General features: G+C 42.1%; 1 protein-coding gene across 2 annotated transcripts in view; it reads right to left on the bottom strand.

Moving 5' to 3' along the window:
* Positions 1–17,384, bottom strand: part of TMTC1 (transmembrane O-mannosyltransferase targeting cadherins 1) — a 143,607-nt gene that overhangs the window by 13,773 nt on the left and 112,450 nt on the right. For both annotated transcript variants that reach the window (XM_050325442.1, XM_050325443.1), the window contains exons 12-13: positions 8,849–8,992; positions 2,003–2,111 (exon numbers count right to left, since the gene is read on the bottom strand). In XM_050325442.1, coding sequence (XP_050181399.1) covers positions 2,003–2,111; positions 8,849–8,992 — 253 coding nt within the window. The remainder of the gene's footprint in view (positions 1–2,002; positions 2,112–8,848; positions 8,993–17,384) is intronic.

Here is a 17,384-nt window from a genome sequence, read left to right as displayed (position 1 = left end):
AACTAAGGCAATCCCAGCACTATTTCACAGATACCCCTGCAGCTGTCAGACAGGCTCTGTGTCACAAGTAGACAAAAAAACCCAGGTTTGTAACTTTTAGCTATTTTCAACACTACTGCTTGAGCAAAGAGGAAAACCAAAAACTGAAAAATGGGCTCTGTCATTATCTTCTGGGCTGAGGATGCCAAAACTTCTGCCTGGAGGGTAAGACTCTGCAGCTCACAGCCACAGGCAGCAGCATACATTTGTAGGGCAGAACCTACACACACTAGGATGGGTGTGCAAGGCAGGAGGTGCACACTCAGGTAGTATTTTGCTGTGGCTGAACATGAGAAGATGTTAAAAGTCTGCAGAAAATTACTGTTTTCTGAGGATATTGTACTATCTTTTTTCCCTACCACTTACTCAAGTCACAAGAGGATGAACAATCTATATGTAAGAGAGATGAATAATTGCTGGACTTACTAATGGCACTTGCTTTGGGCAGAAGGTCTCAGGACTCTATAACAGTTTTATTGCTCTGCTGACCGTACAATCGATGGTTCTAATTAATAATTTCAATTAATATTAAAACCAGGTATTACTGCAGAGGACTCATTTCCTATACTTGCAGGAGACAAGTATAGACATTGATTGGCTTATTCAAAACACGGTTCCCATTCAACAAGGCTCATCTTTCAATTCATGCACTGTATTTCTAGATCCATGCAGATAATACTGATAATATTTGGAATTCACTTAAGAGGGAAAATAAAATATCTTTCAGTAACCCACATATATCATAGGTGAGTTTTGCAGAGAAAGAAGGCTAAACCACAACAAGACCTCCACTGAAATTTATACACTTCCCTTACAGAGAGCAGATTTCACTAACCAGATTAACGGAAAACAGCAAAAGATGGTACTGTTTTGCTCTGTCTGTATTTACATTTGGCAATCTTTTAAGAAAGCTTTGGCACCCCATGCTATGGAACAGTTAGATCTGAAAATTGAAGGAGAAAAAAAATCAGTTTCCAAAAGGTTTGCACAGGTGTGCTGGAGCTGTGCAGTTAGGGGGACCTTGTCACCTGCCCTTGTTGCCCACTGGTTGTGGCCACAGCCCATGGGCGCAATGCCCAAAGCACAGCATCCCTCATCTGCTGCAAGTGTGGAGAAAAGCAGGGCTTGGTGGTCTCAGCGTGGGCACCCATGCTTCATGGCTTCTTCTGAACTCAAGGATTTTGTGCCTCAACTTCTCTTTTCCTCTGTGGGGACTATATTTCACCTCACAGGGAAGTTGAAGAAATAAAATTACCTAACCACAGAGAGTAGGGAGAGCCCAAGTAATGAGTGTGGGGAACAAGCCTGAAAGGAAATGAGTAATCCTGCCTCCAGAGCTCAGCCTGGGCCACGCACAGTAAATAAGGCCTGGAGGCACATGAACAATGAGGTTAAATAAAATATTGAACAGCTGCTCATTAAGAGCGACATAAAGCCAGCAAACCTTCCCACTCCCTACATGTGATCATCTACCACGGTAATTAAGGGCTGTATCCTGATGGGTGCATGCAAGGGGCAGAATTCGGGCTGCAGAGGCCAACTGGTTTCTGACATTTCCCAGCTCTCAAGTGATTTATTATGCAATCTCAAGGTTATCTATGGAGGCGTGTGTGTCTGAGGGGGAAGCGCTCGCTTATCCCGCTGTCACAACATCCAAGGTGCAATGGATTAAGACTTTGCCCGTAGACACCGGGAGCTGCAGAGAGGGGATTTACTCACAACTTCAGCAGTGATTTAATTCAGAGCCACACCGTGTGGGTGTAATTACTCACTGCGAATGAGTTGCCTCCCATCCTGAAAAGGCCATCCGTAAAGCAGCCTGGGAGCTCTCTGCAGAGAGCCGTGGACCTGCCACCACTTGTGTGCTAGGGTGCTCCACTGGGATGTGCAGGAGGTGCTGTGGCTGTGGCAGCAGTGCATACACATGCACAGAAGGCATGAGAGCTCGAGTGATGCCTGTTACCTGTTCAGCCAGCAGAGAGGCCAAGCTTGAGTAAGCATCGGCAAACTCCGGGCCGTATTTAATGGAGTCCCGCAGTAAGATTACAGCTTCCTCCTTCTTCCCTTGGGACCTGCAGGACAGAGAAGGGGGAAAAAAACAGAAAGGAATATTCCTGTAAGCACATATTTAGTTATCCCACTGAATAACTACTTTAAAGAGATGTGGAAGTCCCCAGCTTGACCTTTCCAACAAAGACTAAATGACTGACTCATGCCTCCTCTCCTCAGTGTGCATACCCAGCATCTCCTCAGCCCACTGCTGTTTCCATGTGTTATTCCCAAGGGGTTGGAGGACACAGGCTTTAATTAATCAATGTATATAAGCATCTGAAGGGAGGGTGCCAAGAGGATGGAAGTACTGTGACCTGGAAACACGACATTTGCTCTCAACAACTCCGCTCTCACACCAGTAGGTTGGAGACACCACAACACTTCACTTCCTTCAAAAAAACCCTGCAGAGTCTCTGCATGTTCCTAGACAATAAGTACTGTTATAGATCAGTTTGTGACTTTGTTAAATTAAAGCTTTGAAATTAAAATGTCTCTATGTTAAATTGCCTGGGATCTCTAAATTCTTTAGCAAGTCAATCATTAGGCTAGAGGAGTCTGCTCTTCAGATCGTAAATATTCTAAACAGAGATAGTTGAGAGACACTGATGAGCCTGTTTTTTTTCCCAGCACTGCTCTGCATTTATTGCCATGGAAAATGGAAATGGTTTCCCTAACAAAAATCTTAGGATGTTTATTTATTTGAGCTACAATTTCTCCAATATCACTCTGTATTTCTCTCCTTTGAAAAATGAGAATCTAAGGATGTTTAGCTGGACTGAAACAACATTTTCCTTGTGCGGGGTGTACAAAGAATATGAATAGCAGGGCTTACAAAAAGAAACAAAGGGCTCTGGGGAAAAGAAAATATGTGAACACCTTGCTGCTTTGGCCTTAGATTTCATCTGAGGGACATGGTCAAGTAACCAGATCTTGTTTATAAGGTGCAAATTTCAGCTGATAACATATGTGGCTTTGCAGATTTTTTCCCTTTCTAGTTGTGTAACTGAAAGAATATTTTGCTTGTGAATTGAGCTAAGTAAAACCAGTTGTGCTAGTCTTTTTCTTCTTCCAGTGGTGTTCCATATAAATTACACGAATGAAGCAAAAACAAATAAAGAACCACTTTTCTCCTACACTAATTAAAGACTAGCTAGCTTGTCAACTTATGAAACTTTTGGATCCCTTGGCTGGAGTTTCATGACACATTTTTATAAATCAAAAACAGATGACTCTTTTATAAAGGTAGTGATGTTTGGCAAAAAACCCTAGGAAATGCCAGCTACAGAAATAAAAGGATTAAGTGATCCACTCAGCAGCAGCAGAAGTTCCCATTAACCACAAGCATGCACTCTGACCATGGGGCAGCCCTCTTAATTACTCTTTTTTTTTTCCAAATGGCCTCTTTTTTTTCTCCATTTGATCCAAGAACAATGTTTGTCTCCTTAAAGTGGGGGTAAAGAGGGAAAGATTACGGCATCTTTTTATGTGACAGACTGAATTACATTAAAAAAAGCAGATCCAGAAGTTTCTCAGAGGGCTTAGGCCTGCAAAATACCAAGTGCTCTGGCCAAGCACTTAAACATGTACTTAACTTTTATGTATGCAAGTTGAAAATTAATTACTAGTTGAAGTGCTTTCCTGGATCAAGGCCAACACTTTGCAGGATCAAGGCCATCACTTATATAAATCTCCTGCAATTTGGGAGAGCACAAAGCATTGGAAGAACAGTCCAATTCACTAATTTATCATAAACTGGGGAATCTGGAGCGGGATTACCTAGGTAATGTATACCTTCACTGTGATGGAGAGAAGAACAAATTCAACTGTGATCACTTAATCCAATTTTTACCACAATTAGCTTGCTTTATAATGCACTCTCTGGACTCCCTCTTCTACTCAAGCTCCCCTCTACAATCAGCATGATCAAGATGAGAGCAAGGAACAGCTCTTTCCATTGGGCCATCTCTTCCATATTTTTGCAAGTGTCCCACAGCTGGAGAAGCACCAGGTTGAACCACCCTGCCAAAGTCTGACGATGCACAGGCCTGTTAGCACTGGAGCAAATTTCATTTGCAACAGAGAACAACAGAAGCTAGCTGCTCTAGAGGACTTTGCAACCGTTCTGAACAAATTTTTACAAGGACATGTAGTGCCAGGACAAGGGGAATGGCTTTAAACTGAAAGAGAGTAGGTTTAGATTGGATATTAGAAAGAAATTCCTCACTGTGAGGGTGGTGAGGCACTGGATTAGGTTTCCAGAGAAGCTGAGGATGCCCTATCCCTGGAAATGTTCAAGGCCATGTTGGATGGGATCCTCAGCAAACTGGTCTAGTGGAAGGTGTCCCTGACCATGGGGTCCTGTTGCAAAACAAGTTGACCATGGGCCAGCAAAATACTCTCTATGGCAAAGAAAGCCAACAGTGGGCAGTGATCCTACCACTTTATATGATACCTGTGGGACAACATCTGAAGCAACATCTGTCCAGAGTTGGGCTACCCAGTGCAAGAAAGGCATGGAGTTACTGGAGAAAGCCTGCCAGAGGGCTACTAAAGAAGTTTAGAGCGTTGAGGACAGGTTGAGCAAGCTATGTCTGTGCAGCCCAGAGAAGAGAAGAGAAGGGTCAGGGGTGACTTCAGTGCTGCTGGCAACTCCCAGGTCAAATGATACAGAGAAGCCAGAGCCAAACTCTTCTCAGAGGTACACAGTGACAGAAGAAGAGGCAAAAGACACATGGGACATTCTTAGATAGAAGAAAAACTATTTTTCACCCCAGGGACGGTCAAACACTAGAACAGGTTGCATGGAGGAATTCAGGCATCTCTGTCCTTGGAAGTGTTCAAGACTCAGCTGGACACAGCCCTGAGCAACCTGATCCAATCAGACTCGCTCTGAGCAGCTGGTTTGATCTCCAAATGACCTCCAAAGAGCTGTTCCAATCTAAGTTATTTTTTAATCTATTGTAAATTTGACTCCCAGAATTTGTGGGTTTTTTTAAACAACAGGCTACAATGAGTATGTGATACTGGCAGAAAACTACAGTACTTCATGCCACACAGACTATGCTAACTACAGACAATCCAGAAAGCCAGATGCAGTACCACTGAACATTATCACTTGGTTTGCTTCTCTGAATGAAAGGAAGGACCATTTCACTAGCTAAAATACCTTAAATCTCAATACATGTAATATCTATCTGATGTTTTTCAGCATCCTCCGACAGTTACACAGATCTGTGTCAGCACTTTCACATACATCCAGAAGCCTGTATCAGAGAGGGCAGACAGTGCTCCCTCCTCAGAATAGATGGGTTTGCTAAACTTGGACTAAATCACAACACACACTCAGGACAAGTTGTGTATTACTCTACATTCAGAAGAGAATCAGTCCTTTGAGCAAACTCAAGATTCAGTGGAGATTGTTTCTAGGCATTTCGCTTTCCCCTTGAAAATGAAGCCATAACGCTCTCGAAGCACGTAAGAGTTCTGAGGCTTTTCTTCATAAGAAATAGTGTACTGAATATTGCAGTGCTTTAGGTAATGGATTGATTCAGTACTGCCAATAAGTTCTTGTCCATTCTTCCTGCAACAGAAAGCTGAGATAAATATTTACTTCAAATGTTCATGATATTTTATTTCTTGTCCCTTTACAGAATAATCCACAGGCCATAAGTTTGTGAGGTATTTTGAATGATATTTATCTGTATCCCAGCAGAACTGAATTTATATAGGGGAGTTAAATATTCAAAACACAAGAAAGCATCAGGCTGCTCTATGTCACTGATCACAGACCATGAAAGCAAAGAGATTTCTCACTTTTAGATAGTCCATCTTTCGGGTCTATTTTAAGTAAGAAATCTGTTGGCATTGTTTAATTATCTACTCTCTAATATTTATATAAGGCAAGAAAATGATGACACGCAACTTTATTTTAGGATATGTAAACAAAACCAGAGGCTTATTCAGCCATTACCCTGCAATGCTTCCTGAGAACATTCATCTTCTGGCACATAGCTGTCTTCATTATGTGCAAACAGAAAATGGAAACATCCTTTTTCATCTAGGACTTCCACAGAAAATAACTTAAAAATTCTACCCTGTTGTCATCAAAACAGTTTTTTCCTTAAGTTTAAAGCAAAAGCAATGGATACTTAAATGGCTTTATTTACATGGAATAATGAAAGGCAGTTTCCCACATGGGAATAACATACCCATCCTTCCAAAATCCTGTAGGTTCCCCTTTCTTGGTACTCCAGAGGAGCTGAAATCTAATATCTGCCATCAGATTTCCACGCTATGAGCAAGGGTGGGTATAAGGAACTCAGCAGAATTCAAGTGGGAATTCCCTATGCCAGAAGTTTGATTACATGTCCCAGCACAAGCAGTGCTATTACTGGACATGCCTTAAGTGTTGCAGATCTGGCTCTTCCTGAGCTGTACTATGGACTGAAGCCTCTGCAAAGAGGGCAGAAAATGCTTTTATGGCTTGACTATTTATCTTCTCTCTGACATATGTTTTAAAAATCAAAACACTCTTCATAACATCTCATAACACAGCCAGAAAGTAATATCTGTCTGTAATATTCTGCAGATTTTCATTTTATTTCATTTCTTACCTAGATTATACTAGCATTTAGTGTCTGCAGAATACTGCTTGCTACATATATATATAGATATACATATATATGAAAGGATAATTTGGAGACCAAGGTAAAAAATATAAATAAAGACAAAGTTGTAGGAAGGAGGAACTTGAAATCTCTGCCTTGTACCTGTCTGGTCATCTCATAAGTCACCTCATTCTGCAGCATGGCTGATGCTCTCTGTCAAGCTGATGGATGATCTAGGAAAGATTTGGGCTACCATTTTAGGGGAGACAATCATATGGATCTGCCCACACAGGATCTGCTTTACATACGTGCTAATCCCTCCACCGTGAGCTCGACCTATTTTCTGCAGGTTTTTTGAAGCTGAATAGGGAGATGAGGGCACCCAGTTTCCACTATAATTAATACTATTGCTTTGTCCAGATGTGCTGGACACTGGAAGCCTAAAGAAAGTTCAGAAAATGGGAGCAAATGGATGTGGGAATAGGGCAGGTGGAACCTGAGCACGTTCTTTCGGCAAGTTTAGCACAAGCATGACACACGTTTAACATACTGCAAAATACGGCACCACAGAAGGATGCAGAGCACATACAATCCAACAGGACACACAACATCTTAACCATCACATTGGGAAAAACACATGACATATTGCACAGAAAACAAACAGCAATTCTAAGAGATTTTCCCCACATGTCTCTTTTGTGCTTTTCCAGTGCAACAAATCCAGTTTTTACCCATCTGCTGGGTCATAAGAGCCCATTGGCAGTCCACATTTAAGCATAACTGACATGGGATGTCCTGGTGCTTCTTCTGTCTTACATTCTTTTGTATTAATATTTTATATTAAAAAAACATAACAGAGAATAATAACTAAGGCAAACATGATGGATTAAAAGGACAACATGTATTTTTAAACACCATTGCCACCTAAGATTAATTTCAATCAACCAAATCTGATGAATAATACAAAGACCTTTCATTTCTCTTGTATTAAGACTCTATTATTTTCCTTCCTTCTATTTCCAGTAAAGCACTTTCCTATTTTCTATTTAAGATTGTTTACTTGTAATATTATTCTGATAATTTCTTCACTACTGAATACACCAGGCATAACTTCAGCAACCCACTTAATATCCTTATACAAAATCTCAGTCAAAGCAACATTTTAGAACCAGAAAGACCAAGTAAGTTTTAATAACACCTTAAAACCGGTCCAACGCTAAAGCCTGTCATGGTTTAACCAGCACAAAGCCCAGTCTGCCCTAAAAGATCTATTAGAGGCCTATTATAAGCAAAATAAGGGCATTTATATCAGCAAAAATGTAGTTTTACTGCTGTAGTTTCTGCAGTTCTGTCAGCAAATAATACAATATCCTCACAAAAACAAGGACCATTTTGCTGCTGCTAAATAGAGATATTTTACTTTTTTCCATTGAAACCTTAGCAGATTTTCTTACACTGGCTTCTTGTACTGCTTTAAGTTCAGTCTTTAGGTATGGTTAGTCAAATGAACTTGCATGATTATGGCTGTCTATTCTCCTTGCTAATGGCTGACACTCTAAATAACAATGAGTGAAATAATGCTCTAATTAACTTGTTTTCTTGCTCAGCAGAGTAACTGTGCAGGGATACAAACCAGCCTTGCCCTCAAATGCAGACACACTGTGCAACAGAATGAACCTTCTGCTGCTCTGAGCATCTCAGTGTTAGGTGCTTATGCCTAAACAACCTTCCATGCAGCTAATGAGGAGAAGTGGGAACTTGCAGACAGGGATTTGTTGGATCTGTGTTATTTATTATCTCTGCATCTGATGCCTGTCTTTGAACAATAGAACTTCCTCCACTGGAAAGGCTTGCACGTCTCAACAAAGATGGGAATCTCAGGTGACTGTTTGGGTTTAGGCAACTCATTTTTGATGCCTGATTTGGAACAAGTGAATTCCCTACCACTGAAGGACACTCGTGACCAGTACCTGAAGGGATGTGGCAGATAGCATAAGGATACCCAGACTAAGCCTCAGCTATGTGCTGGCACTTTTGGCCATCAATAAGAAATACCACCATTCCTTCACGAGTTGGCAGCAAAAACTACTTTGGTGATGTGTGTAGAGGGAATGTGAATTTTATTGGTGCCAGTTCTGCAGTCAACTTACTTGAGTAGGTTGCCAAGATTGAAGAGAGCTCGATTGTGCTGAGGGTTTAACTGAAGGGCCCGTCTGTAGTAGTCCTTTGCCTCCACCACATCTTTGGTCAACGTCCCCAAGTTGTTGAGAGCACTTGCGTGACGAGGGTACAGTCTAGGAAAAATGAAAAAATATCAAGTTACAGGTGCTCATTAATTGACAAATAAAGCCGAGCTCACTGATGCTGCCACCACTGCTGTTCGGCACTTGGCAAAGGGAAAGATGTCTGCTAGAAAACCCTGTTTTCCCTTCATTTGCTGCAGGTTGGATGAGATCCTGAGGAACCTTTTCAACTCCCAAAGAGATTGCAAATCAGATCTTCTCCTACAGTTCCTATGTATCTCCAGGGCAAAAGGGAACACTGAGCAGCTTTGAAAGCTTATTTCACCTTCTAAGTAAAAGGCAAAGTGACTAAAGCAGCCCAAATGCTTTTATTCAAAATGTTTTTGAAACAAGCAAGAACTGCTTTGTCAAAAAATGTTTCCAGTGGAAATATGTTTTGACATATACAGAAGCCAACAGAACTCTGTTTAAATTGATTTGTTGGGGGTTTTTAAATTATTTTTTCACAATAAAAGTGATAATAAAGTGCAAATGGAAACCTGAAATCAGCTCTTGAACAAAGCTTTCAGGACCAAGCAAAGTGACAAAAGAATCTGAATTCTCTAAGCTTCCTGTAGCGTTTGGTTCAGCACAGTTCTCCTTTTATCTGACCTGTTGATCTTTACATCTGCCCGTTTCAGTTGTAAGATTACATATTGGGCCCAATGCATCTCTGTTAAAACACTCTTTGAATTAAGCAGAACATCGTGGTCCATTCAGCAGCTTAAATTCTCACAGTTGTGCTCCTACATTAATATTGGTCTTTCATCAAAAAGACCAATTTTCACTCCAGTGGTGAAAGTGATCCAGGGCAAGATCACTTTGGACTCTTTGTATGATAGATAGGTGAAAACTAAGGCTTATTACAATAAAGAAATAAATTTCTCATGATATTCCACAAAGATCCCTGGGAAACTGGGAGAGAAGGTCCGATGCTCTGGTGTGAAATCCCACAGAACTCTTCCAGATGTCCATTTCATTTGTGATAGGGAGGAAGCACGTTAAGGTGGTCAGGTCTTGAGTTCAACAAGACCTAGTCACAAATCCTGCTGCCACTGCAGACTTTTTATTTCGGATGAGGACAAGTCATCTGATGTTTCTTGCCTTCGGTCCCTGTTCACGGGAAAGTGATGTGGATAATGACATTAAAAGCAGTTGGCTATAACAGCACAAGGTACAGCATGAGGAGGGGCATTTAAAGGAAGATGGGATTAAGATTCTATAATATAGCCTGACTCTAAAGTTTGCAACTGTTTTCAATCCCAGACCTTCCATGGTGAGGGATTTTTTTTTGCCTGGAGTTTTTCACTTTGTCAGTTCAGCCCTGGGATTTTCTGTGCTTAAGTACCATGAATAATTTAGCATTTTATACACTGCTGCAACATTTGTATCAGTCACATTTTCGCTCCACAGCACATAAGTGATTTTGGCAAGGTCTTATTTGGGGGTGAAGCTGGGAACATTCGAGGGAACTCTGGGAGAAATGGACATGCACCAGTAACAAACCCAGGATGCTTCCTACAATTAAGTGCAAGAAAAGAGCACAAAGTCCTTTTTCCACACATCACCAAGCCTAGCAGACAAGGATTGCAAAGCCACATACTTGAGGAAAGATCGCTGAGGGATAGAGCCCCATGTGTTTTTTATAACTTGGCCTGTTACGGTAACAAAAGACAAACATGGTAATCACTACTCACAGTAATTAATGAATGCAGACTGTCAACGTCCTTCCCATACAGATGAGCATCCTGTCTCTCAGAAGTAACCACTTCTCCTGGTGCAAGCCCTTGGGTGCATTGCCCAGTGCCCCCATTCACCCACGCTACCTGCATTTGCTGCTCGAGTGACTACTGAAGAAATCCCTAACTGATCTTGCCACAGAGTAGCAAAGAGTAGGACATTTCTGGTGAGACTGCAGCTGACATGGAAACAGCATCACTTTCCAGCACTGGAGCTACCCAGTGGGCCTGATGCATTTTGGGATGTGAGGTTTCCTGCACCTTGGAGAAGCAGCAGCAAAAGACAAGACAGTGATGAGCATGTAGTGTTGAGCCTTAACCTTGGCCCCTAAAATCCATTGGTCATCAAGGCTAAGTCTCCCCAGCTGAAGCTGGAGCATGCTTCCCATGGCAATAGCAGGGGAGGAAAGGAAAGGACCAAGCCTGCTTGCCCTTCAGCACTTGGGATGCAGCTCTGTGTGATACCTTGATCAGAACCTTGAGCAAAGAATGTCTTACAGCAAATGACCAAGGCCTCAGTTTTGTTTCCCATTTTTCCCATGGATTTTTTAACATCATTTTGGACCAAGAAAAAGGTCTGGGAGTTATATTTTTGAGGCTTTTTTAACAGTTGGCTATGATAAAAGCTGTGCACTACTTCTGTCAGTACTCACACATAAAACAGCTCTAATATCTGACATGAAGTTACTTGACTTATGAGTGGGCAAAAGTATTTCAGACAATCCTTGGAAAGTCAGAAACAGATTTAACATTTTACAGCCCTAAACCTGATGGTTTTGCTCTCAAACTTTCAGAAATTAATTCTGTTCTTGGCCTTTAGTGCTCCCATGGCATTTTAGGCTCAGGAGATTTGCTTGCACCAATTTGGAGTGGAATGAAAACTCGAGATTAAAAAAGAGAACTGATTTCACCTTTAAATTGCACAGTCCTGACCAGCAGCTCCATAAATACACTTCTGAGTTCAGTGCTAAAACCTCTCACCAGCAAATCATAGGATGCAAACACGTTTCCCACATTATTTCTTGTGTTTTACATTTATTCATTACAACTCATTGCCCTTTCCAAGAAATACAACTGAAAACCCAGAACCTCAACTAGCACAAATTGTCAGCTTAAATCTGCTTATTATCTGGCCTGAAGAACTTATGACATTTGCAATTTTACATATCTGAACAACATTAAGAGAAACATCTGAACACAGCAAGGTAAGGCAGTGGTGTTGGGCTTTGCCATTAGGGTTCAGTTCTTTTTTTTCTGTCCAAATATTTTATTTGGAATATTACTTTATTATAGTGGTAGAGCAAGCTGCCACTGAACCGAGTTTAGCAGAAAGCATAAGCAGGTCCTAAGAGAGCATGGCCTCTGCTAAAGTAACCAGAATCAGAGTCTGAGCCCATGACCACCCATGCTGTTACAGAATCATTGAATCATAGAATGGTTTGTGATATAAGGGACCTTAAAGACCATCTATTCCAACCCCCATCCACTATGGGTGGGGACACCTTCCATTCGACGAGGTTGTTCAAAGCCCCATCCAACCTGACCTTTAACACTTCCAGGAATGGGGCATCCACAGCTTCTATCAGCAACCTGTTCCAGTGCCTCACCACTCTCACAGTAAAGAATTTCTTCCTAATATCTAACCTAAACCTGCCCTCTTTGGGTTTATACTGTTGAAATGATGCCTAGCAGTTTCACACCACCCTCATATAGTCTCCAGGAGCTGTCCAGCCCTAAGCCCACATCAGGGTTAGGACCCAAAAGCCATCTTGGACTTGCCCACTGTCTCTCAGAGGATACAAACTACTTACTGAATACTTACAGCTCAGTTTATGACAGATGGCCTCAGGGTTAGAGAATGGGGACCAGACTATTCTTTTATTTCTTAATAAGGATGTTAAATAAAGGACTAATGGCCCTATTCAAACTACCCTCTGTTCAGGCACACCCACTGCTGCAATAACAGCTCCCTGGGAATAAAAACAGAGCAGAACAAAGTCTTGTGGCTGGATTTAAAGAAATACATAAAACTCGACCATGAGTTAGTAATTAAAGCAACATTTACTCAAGAACTATCAAAACGTTTCTGCAAAACTTGCAGATACGCCATTTCCAAACCTGCTTGCTTTTTGCTGTATGTGGTCTGTTGCTGTAATGGATGGAGGCACATGTACTTTTCTCATTTTTAAGTTATCAGGAGGTTTGTGCTGATTTTCAAGACTTTTGGAATTGCTCTCAACGATTCCTGATATCTACTTTGATTATTTTGATCGTAAGCTCTCTAATGCAAACATTGTCTCTTCCCTGCATGTATTCATTTCTTAGAAGGGCTAGAAACACATTACCAGGACAAGGAGGTCTCTATTTAACCTGGAATTGCTTCATACCATAACAATGATACAGTCAGAATCCAGACTTTGTTTTACAAACTGTCAGGACAATCTGAGATGCGAGGAATCAGCTGTTGGACCATATACAGCTTGTCCTGCAACTTCTCTTGAGAAACAAAGCCATCTACCTGGGCACACACGGAGCTGTATTTTCCTTGCCACCACCACTGATAATGGTAACAGTCTGCAGGCAATATCCTTCTTGCTATGCATCTGATTAGGTAGAAATTCCTCCAGGCTTCACCTAATCAAATGCAAGTACTGCATTATTTATGAAAGCAAGCTGAATTTCATTAAACTTACTCTACAAGTAGCAGTTCATGTAAAAAAATCAGTTTATCCTTTTTTTTTAGAAATCAGAATAATCTTCTTTAAAAATCTACATTCAAGGATAATTATAATAGAAGTCTTGAAATGGCAAAATTACCTTAAATTAAAGGAAAGCAACCCATAAAACTATATTTTAAATCAGACTGAGATTTCATTTCTAAAGAGAAGACAAGTGGGATGTTTCCTTGTTGCAGAATGAATAATTCAAATGACTCCTCCAGTGCTGTATCTGCAATTGTCAGAATAAATTTCAGCAGCTTTCCCTTTAACTATTACAGGTATGCGTTCCACAAGAACTCCTGCTAGTAATTATTTCCTCTTCTTTTATGCTACCAAAATTCCCTCTAATACCACTGAACAAAAGCCTTAGACTTGCACAGTCAAGAGATTTCCAGTTTCACAAGAAGATACTGGGTATAAAACATATACAGTCACCAAAACGCTGATGACCGTTTATTCTGCTTCTTAATTTAATGCCACTATTACCTGAAACATTAGTTTAAAAAAAAAAAAGAGGGACTTTGTTTGGCACCATATCTGAACTACAAGCCAATTCCAGAAAGAAGAGAAAGGGAGGGAATTTGTTGTCATGACTGCAACCTATAATCCACCAAGAATTTTAATTCTTTTAATTCAGATCGAGAGAGACCACTTAAACAACTGGCAAGCTCTGCTTGCAGTCCTGCCTTTAAACGGCCCTTGGGCTGGTGCCAGAGGTATCCAGGGGGAGAAAGGCATTAGCCTGACAACTCCCCACTTGCTCTTAAGAGCGTTCCGTGGTTCCTGCCCAGCCATCGCTGTGTGGGCAGTGAGCAGCAGGGGATGGGGCCAGACTAACATGCAATTAGCCTGGGAAACTACCATGGGCAGCATGGAAAAGGCTGTAATAATGTCTTTCAGGGGTCTGGGCAGCCCCCTGCAGCCACTGCATGATAAGAGAGGTTATTGAAAGCAGCCCAGCTTCCCAGATGTCATGCATGAGGGTGGCTCTCCCTGATACCTCAGCCCAGTGCCCAGCCCTTCACCACCACCCAAGTGCTGATGATAAACTTGTCGAAAGCACATGCCCATTGACTTATAAAATATGAGTTCTTAAAGTCATTATAAAAACTGTAAGCAACAACAGCCATCATTAACCTCCCAGCCATGCCACGGCAGCAGGAGCAGAAAGAAAAAACCTTCCCGCATTATCTTGCATAATATTCAAAGGGACTCCAAGCACATTAATTTCTCCTAGAAATTAAAATCAGCAACTGATTCAGCTGGGGACATCCAGTGTGCCTGGAGGTTTTTTTATGTATCTTTTGATTAAATAATGCATTTAAACTAAGCACTCGCAGGGACTTCTCCACCTTTGAAACATTCTGATAGATTACCCCTCTGCACTGCCCTGACAAAACACGTTGTGTTACCTCTCTGTGTCAAAGAGGAGAGGACAAGCTGAAGACCCCCGGGACAGACCTCCTCTCACCAGTCCAGGTATCCAGGACACCTCCCTGATACCCACTCTTTGCCTCTCCCTGTGCCTGTGCATCCCTACTGCAACATTCAGCATCCACAAGGCTCGTTTCAGCCAGATGAAGCACATGGAGTCAGGCCTTAATTACCCAAACCCAATTACTTGCTGGCAGCATGGCAACTTGTTTTTAAGGCACGTTTTGCCCCATTCCAACACATACTGCAATTATTGGCATCGTTTTGCCAACAAAAGTAAGAATGTTACATGAATAATGTTTCTATCTGTGCCAAGTTTTAATATTGCCCATTTTAAATTTACTCCAGTATACTATTTCAAGCCTATTTTCCAATTTTAATATTACATCACACTCAATTTTCATGTATTTATGTAGGTTCTCAATAAAGCTCTATGTCAGGTTGAATTAAAACTTGATTTGATGTAATTCAGAGACCAGTCATCCTTCAGGGATGCAATCCTGCACCAGCAACAACTCGGGTCATGGCCTCGTGATACTGTGGTACCTTCCAAGAGCTGCGTGGACATGTGTAGGTCATGGAGGCAGATCCTATGTCTCTCTCAAAAAGATCTTCAATTTGCAACATTTGAATTCCTTTTACAGAGGGAGAGGTGATCCTGCAATATGAAGAAGCATCTGGTTTTCTCTTGACGAGTTTTAGTAGTTGCATCAATATTTCCTAAAAGGTAACACCCTTCAGCTTGGCAGATGGTTTGTGGCAGGCTGGGATTTTTTGTATTTAAAAAAAAAGCACCTGGAAATCCTGTTGAAAGTCAGGCAAGTGAGAGATCTAATGCTTTTAGGTTCCTTTGAAAGCCTCAGGCATAATCTTCTTCAGTGGAAGCGTGACAAAGCAGTCAGACTCCTGGCTGCACACAGCACAGCCCAGAGTAGGGCATTACATCACACCATTTCCATACTCTCAGCTGGGAAGAGATCCAGCTCAGGGTCTGACACAAGGCTAGGAATAAGACAGGGAGTGATCCCATCTCAGGTTTGATGCTGGGGGCTGTCAGAGCATCCCTGAGGAGCTCTGTGTGCCCTGTTAGGATCCTCATAGCTGTTACATGGGCCAGCTGAGGTCCTGATGGAGGTCCTGCTCAAGAAGTCAGCATGGGGGCATGCCTGATCAAACAGTGTCTACAAGTCTTTCAGAGACACCCATACAGGGTATCTTTCCCCTGCTGGTGCTGAAGGGTGTGGGGGAGGATCCCACACCAATGCTTTGGGTATCCCAGCCCATCTCAAATGTCTTCTACCTTCCCACAGACAGAAGTCACCCACGTTATGGCACTGAGTACCTGCAGTGTGGATACTGAGAAACAGTGCTCATCTCTGTCACATTTCCCCTGTGGCCAAGGAGAATTCTAGCTCTCAGGAGCTCCATATCCTGTCACCCAAGTAACAACAATAAACCCTCCCTGCCCTGTCCAATTGCCTCTCCTCACAGCACAAGCCCCCTGTGGCAATGACAACCTCCAGCTAGAGTCAGTGGCTGGCACAGCAGGATCTTGATCTAACCTGGGATCTCCAGAGGGCAATTTGGTACAAATAGCAAGTGCTGAATCGCAGCCAGATATCAGTGGAAGGAAGAAAGGTCCTGGCTGTATGGCTTCTCTCCCCATCCAGCAGCCCAGCTGGCAGGAACAGCAGCCCACAGGTGCCCTGCCACCTGCAAACCCTTCCACCACAGTGAGCCTCCGAGGCACAGGGAATGGCAGCCGTGCTGTACCCTGATCTCAAGGGAAACCTCTCCAGGACAGAAAGTCAAATAAAAAACCAGAGAAGCTGAATAGATTTAATCCGTAAATTGACAAAAGTCTCATGAATTCTTTGAGCTTGATGCCCATTAAGAGAAAAAAACAACAACCCACAACAATGTCCAGGAGCATGAAATTTAAATAACCAACATGTAGCATCTTACAATATTACAGTTAATGAATTTTCATTAGATTTTCAAACTTGGGCAGGGATAGAAGCCTAAGAGATAGAGTTGAGGAGAAAAACAGGATTTTAAGTCAAACAATGTCACACCTGAATATAAATAAATAAAACCTTTCATGCTAAACTCACATGTTCCCTGCAGTGTCGAGGCAACATGAGGTTATCAAACTGGGCTGTCTGCTACTCTCTCGCATAAAGAATTTACACAGGATCCACATAAGTCCTGAAAATCCCAGAAACCACTCAAGTCCAACAAAGGACTAATAATTCACAACATGCCTGACTTACAGACAGTGTGAACAGTGCAGGCGCCTCCACAGAGCTCACGGGGTCTTGAGGGACCCCACAGCAAACAAGAGACCATCTTGTGAGTTCTTCAATCAAACATTACACGAGGGGATAAAATAACAACACGCTCTCACCTAAGCAGGTGGGGGAGAAATCACACCTACCATCTCCCGAGGCTCACAGGCGCCGGAGGAAGCTGCACAGCCCCATTCTGCCACCCGTGATCACGGCTGTCTCC

This window comes from Myiozetetes cayanensis, unplaced genomic scaffold (genome assembly GCF_022539395.1).
Source record: "Myiozetetes cayanensis isolate MyiCay16 unplaced genomic scaffold, myiCay2020 scf3, whole genome shotgun sequence".
In the NCBI taxonomy this organism is placed as follows: domain Eukaryota; kingdom Metazoa; phylum Chordata; class Aves; order Passeriformes; family Tyrannidae; genus Myiozetetes; species Myiozetetes cayanensis.
Note: the sequence above shows the minus strand (reverse complement) of the source record. Positions and strands in the feature narration are given on the sequence as shown.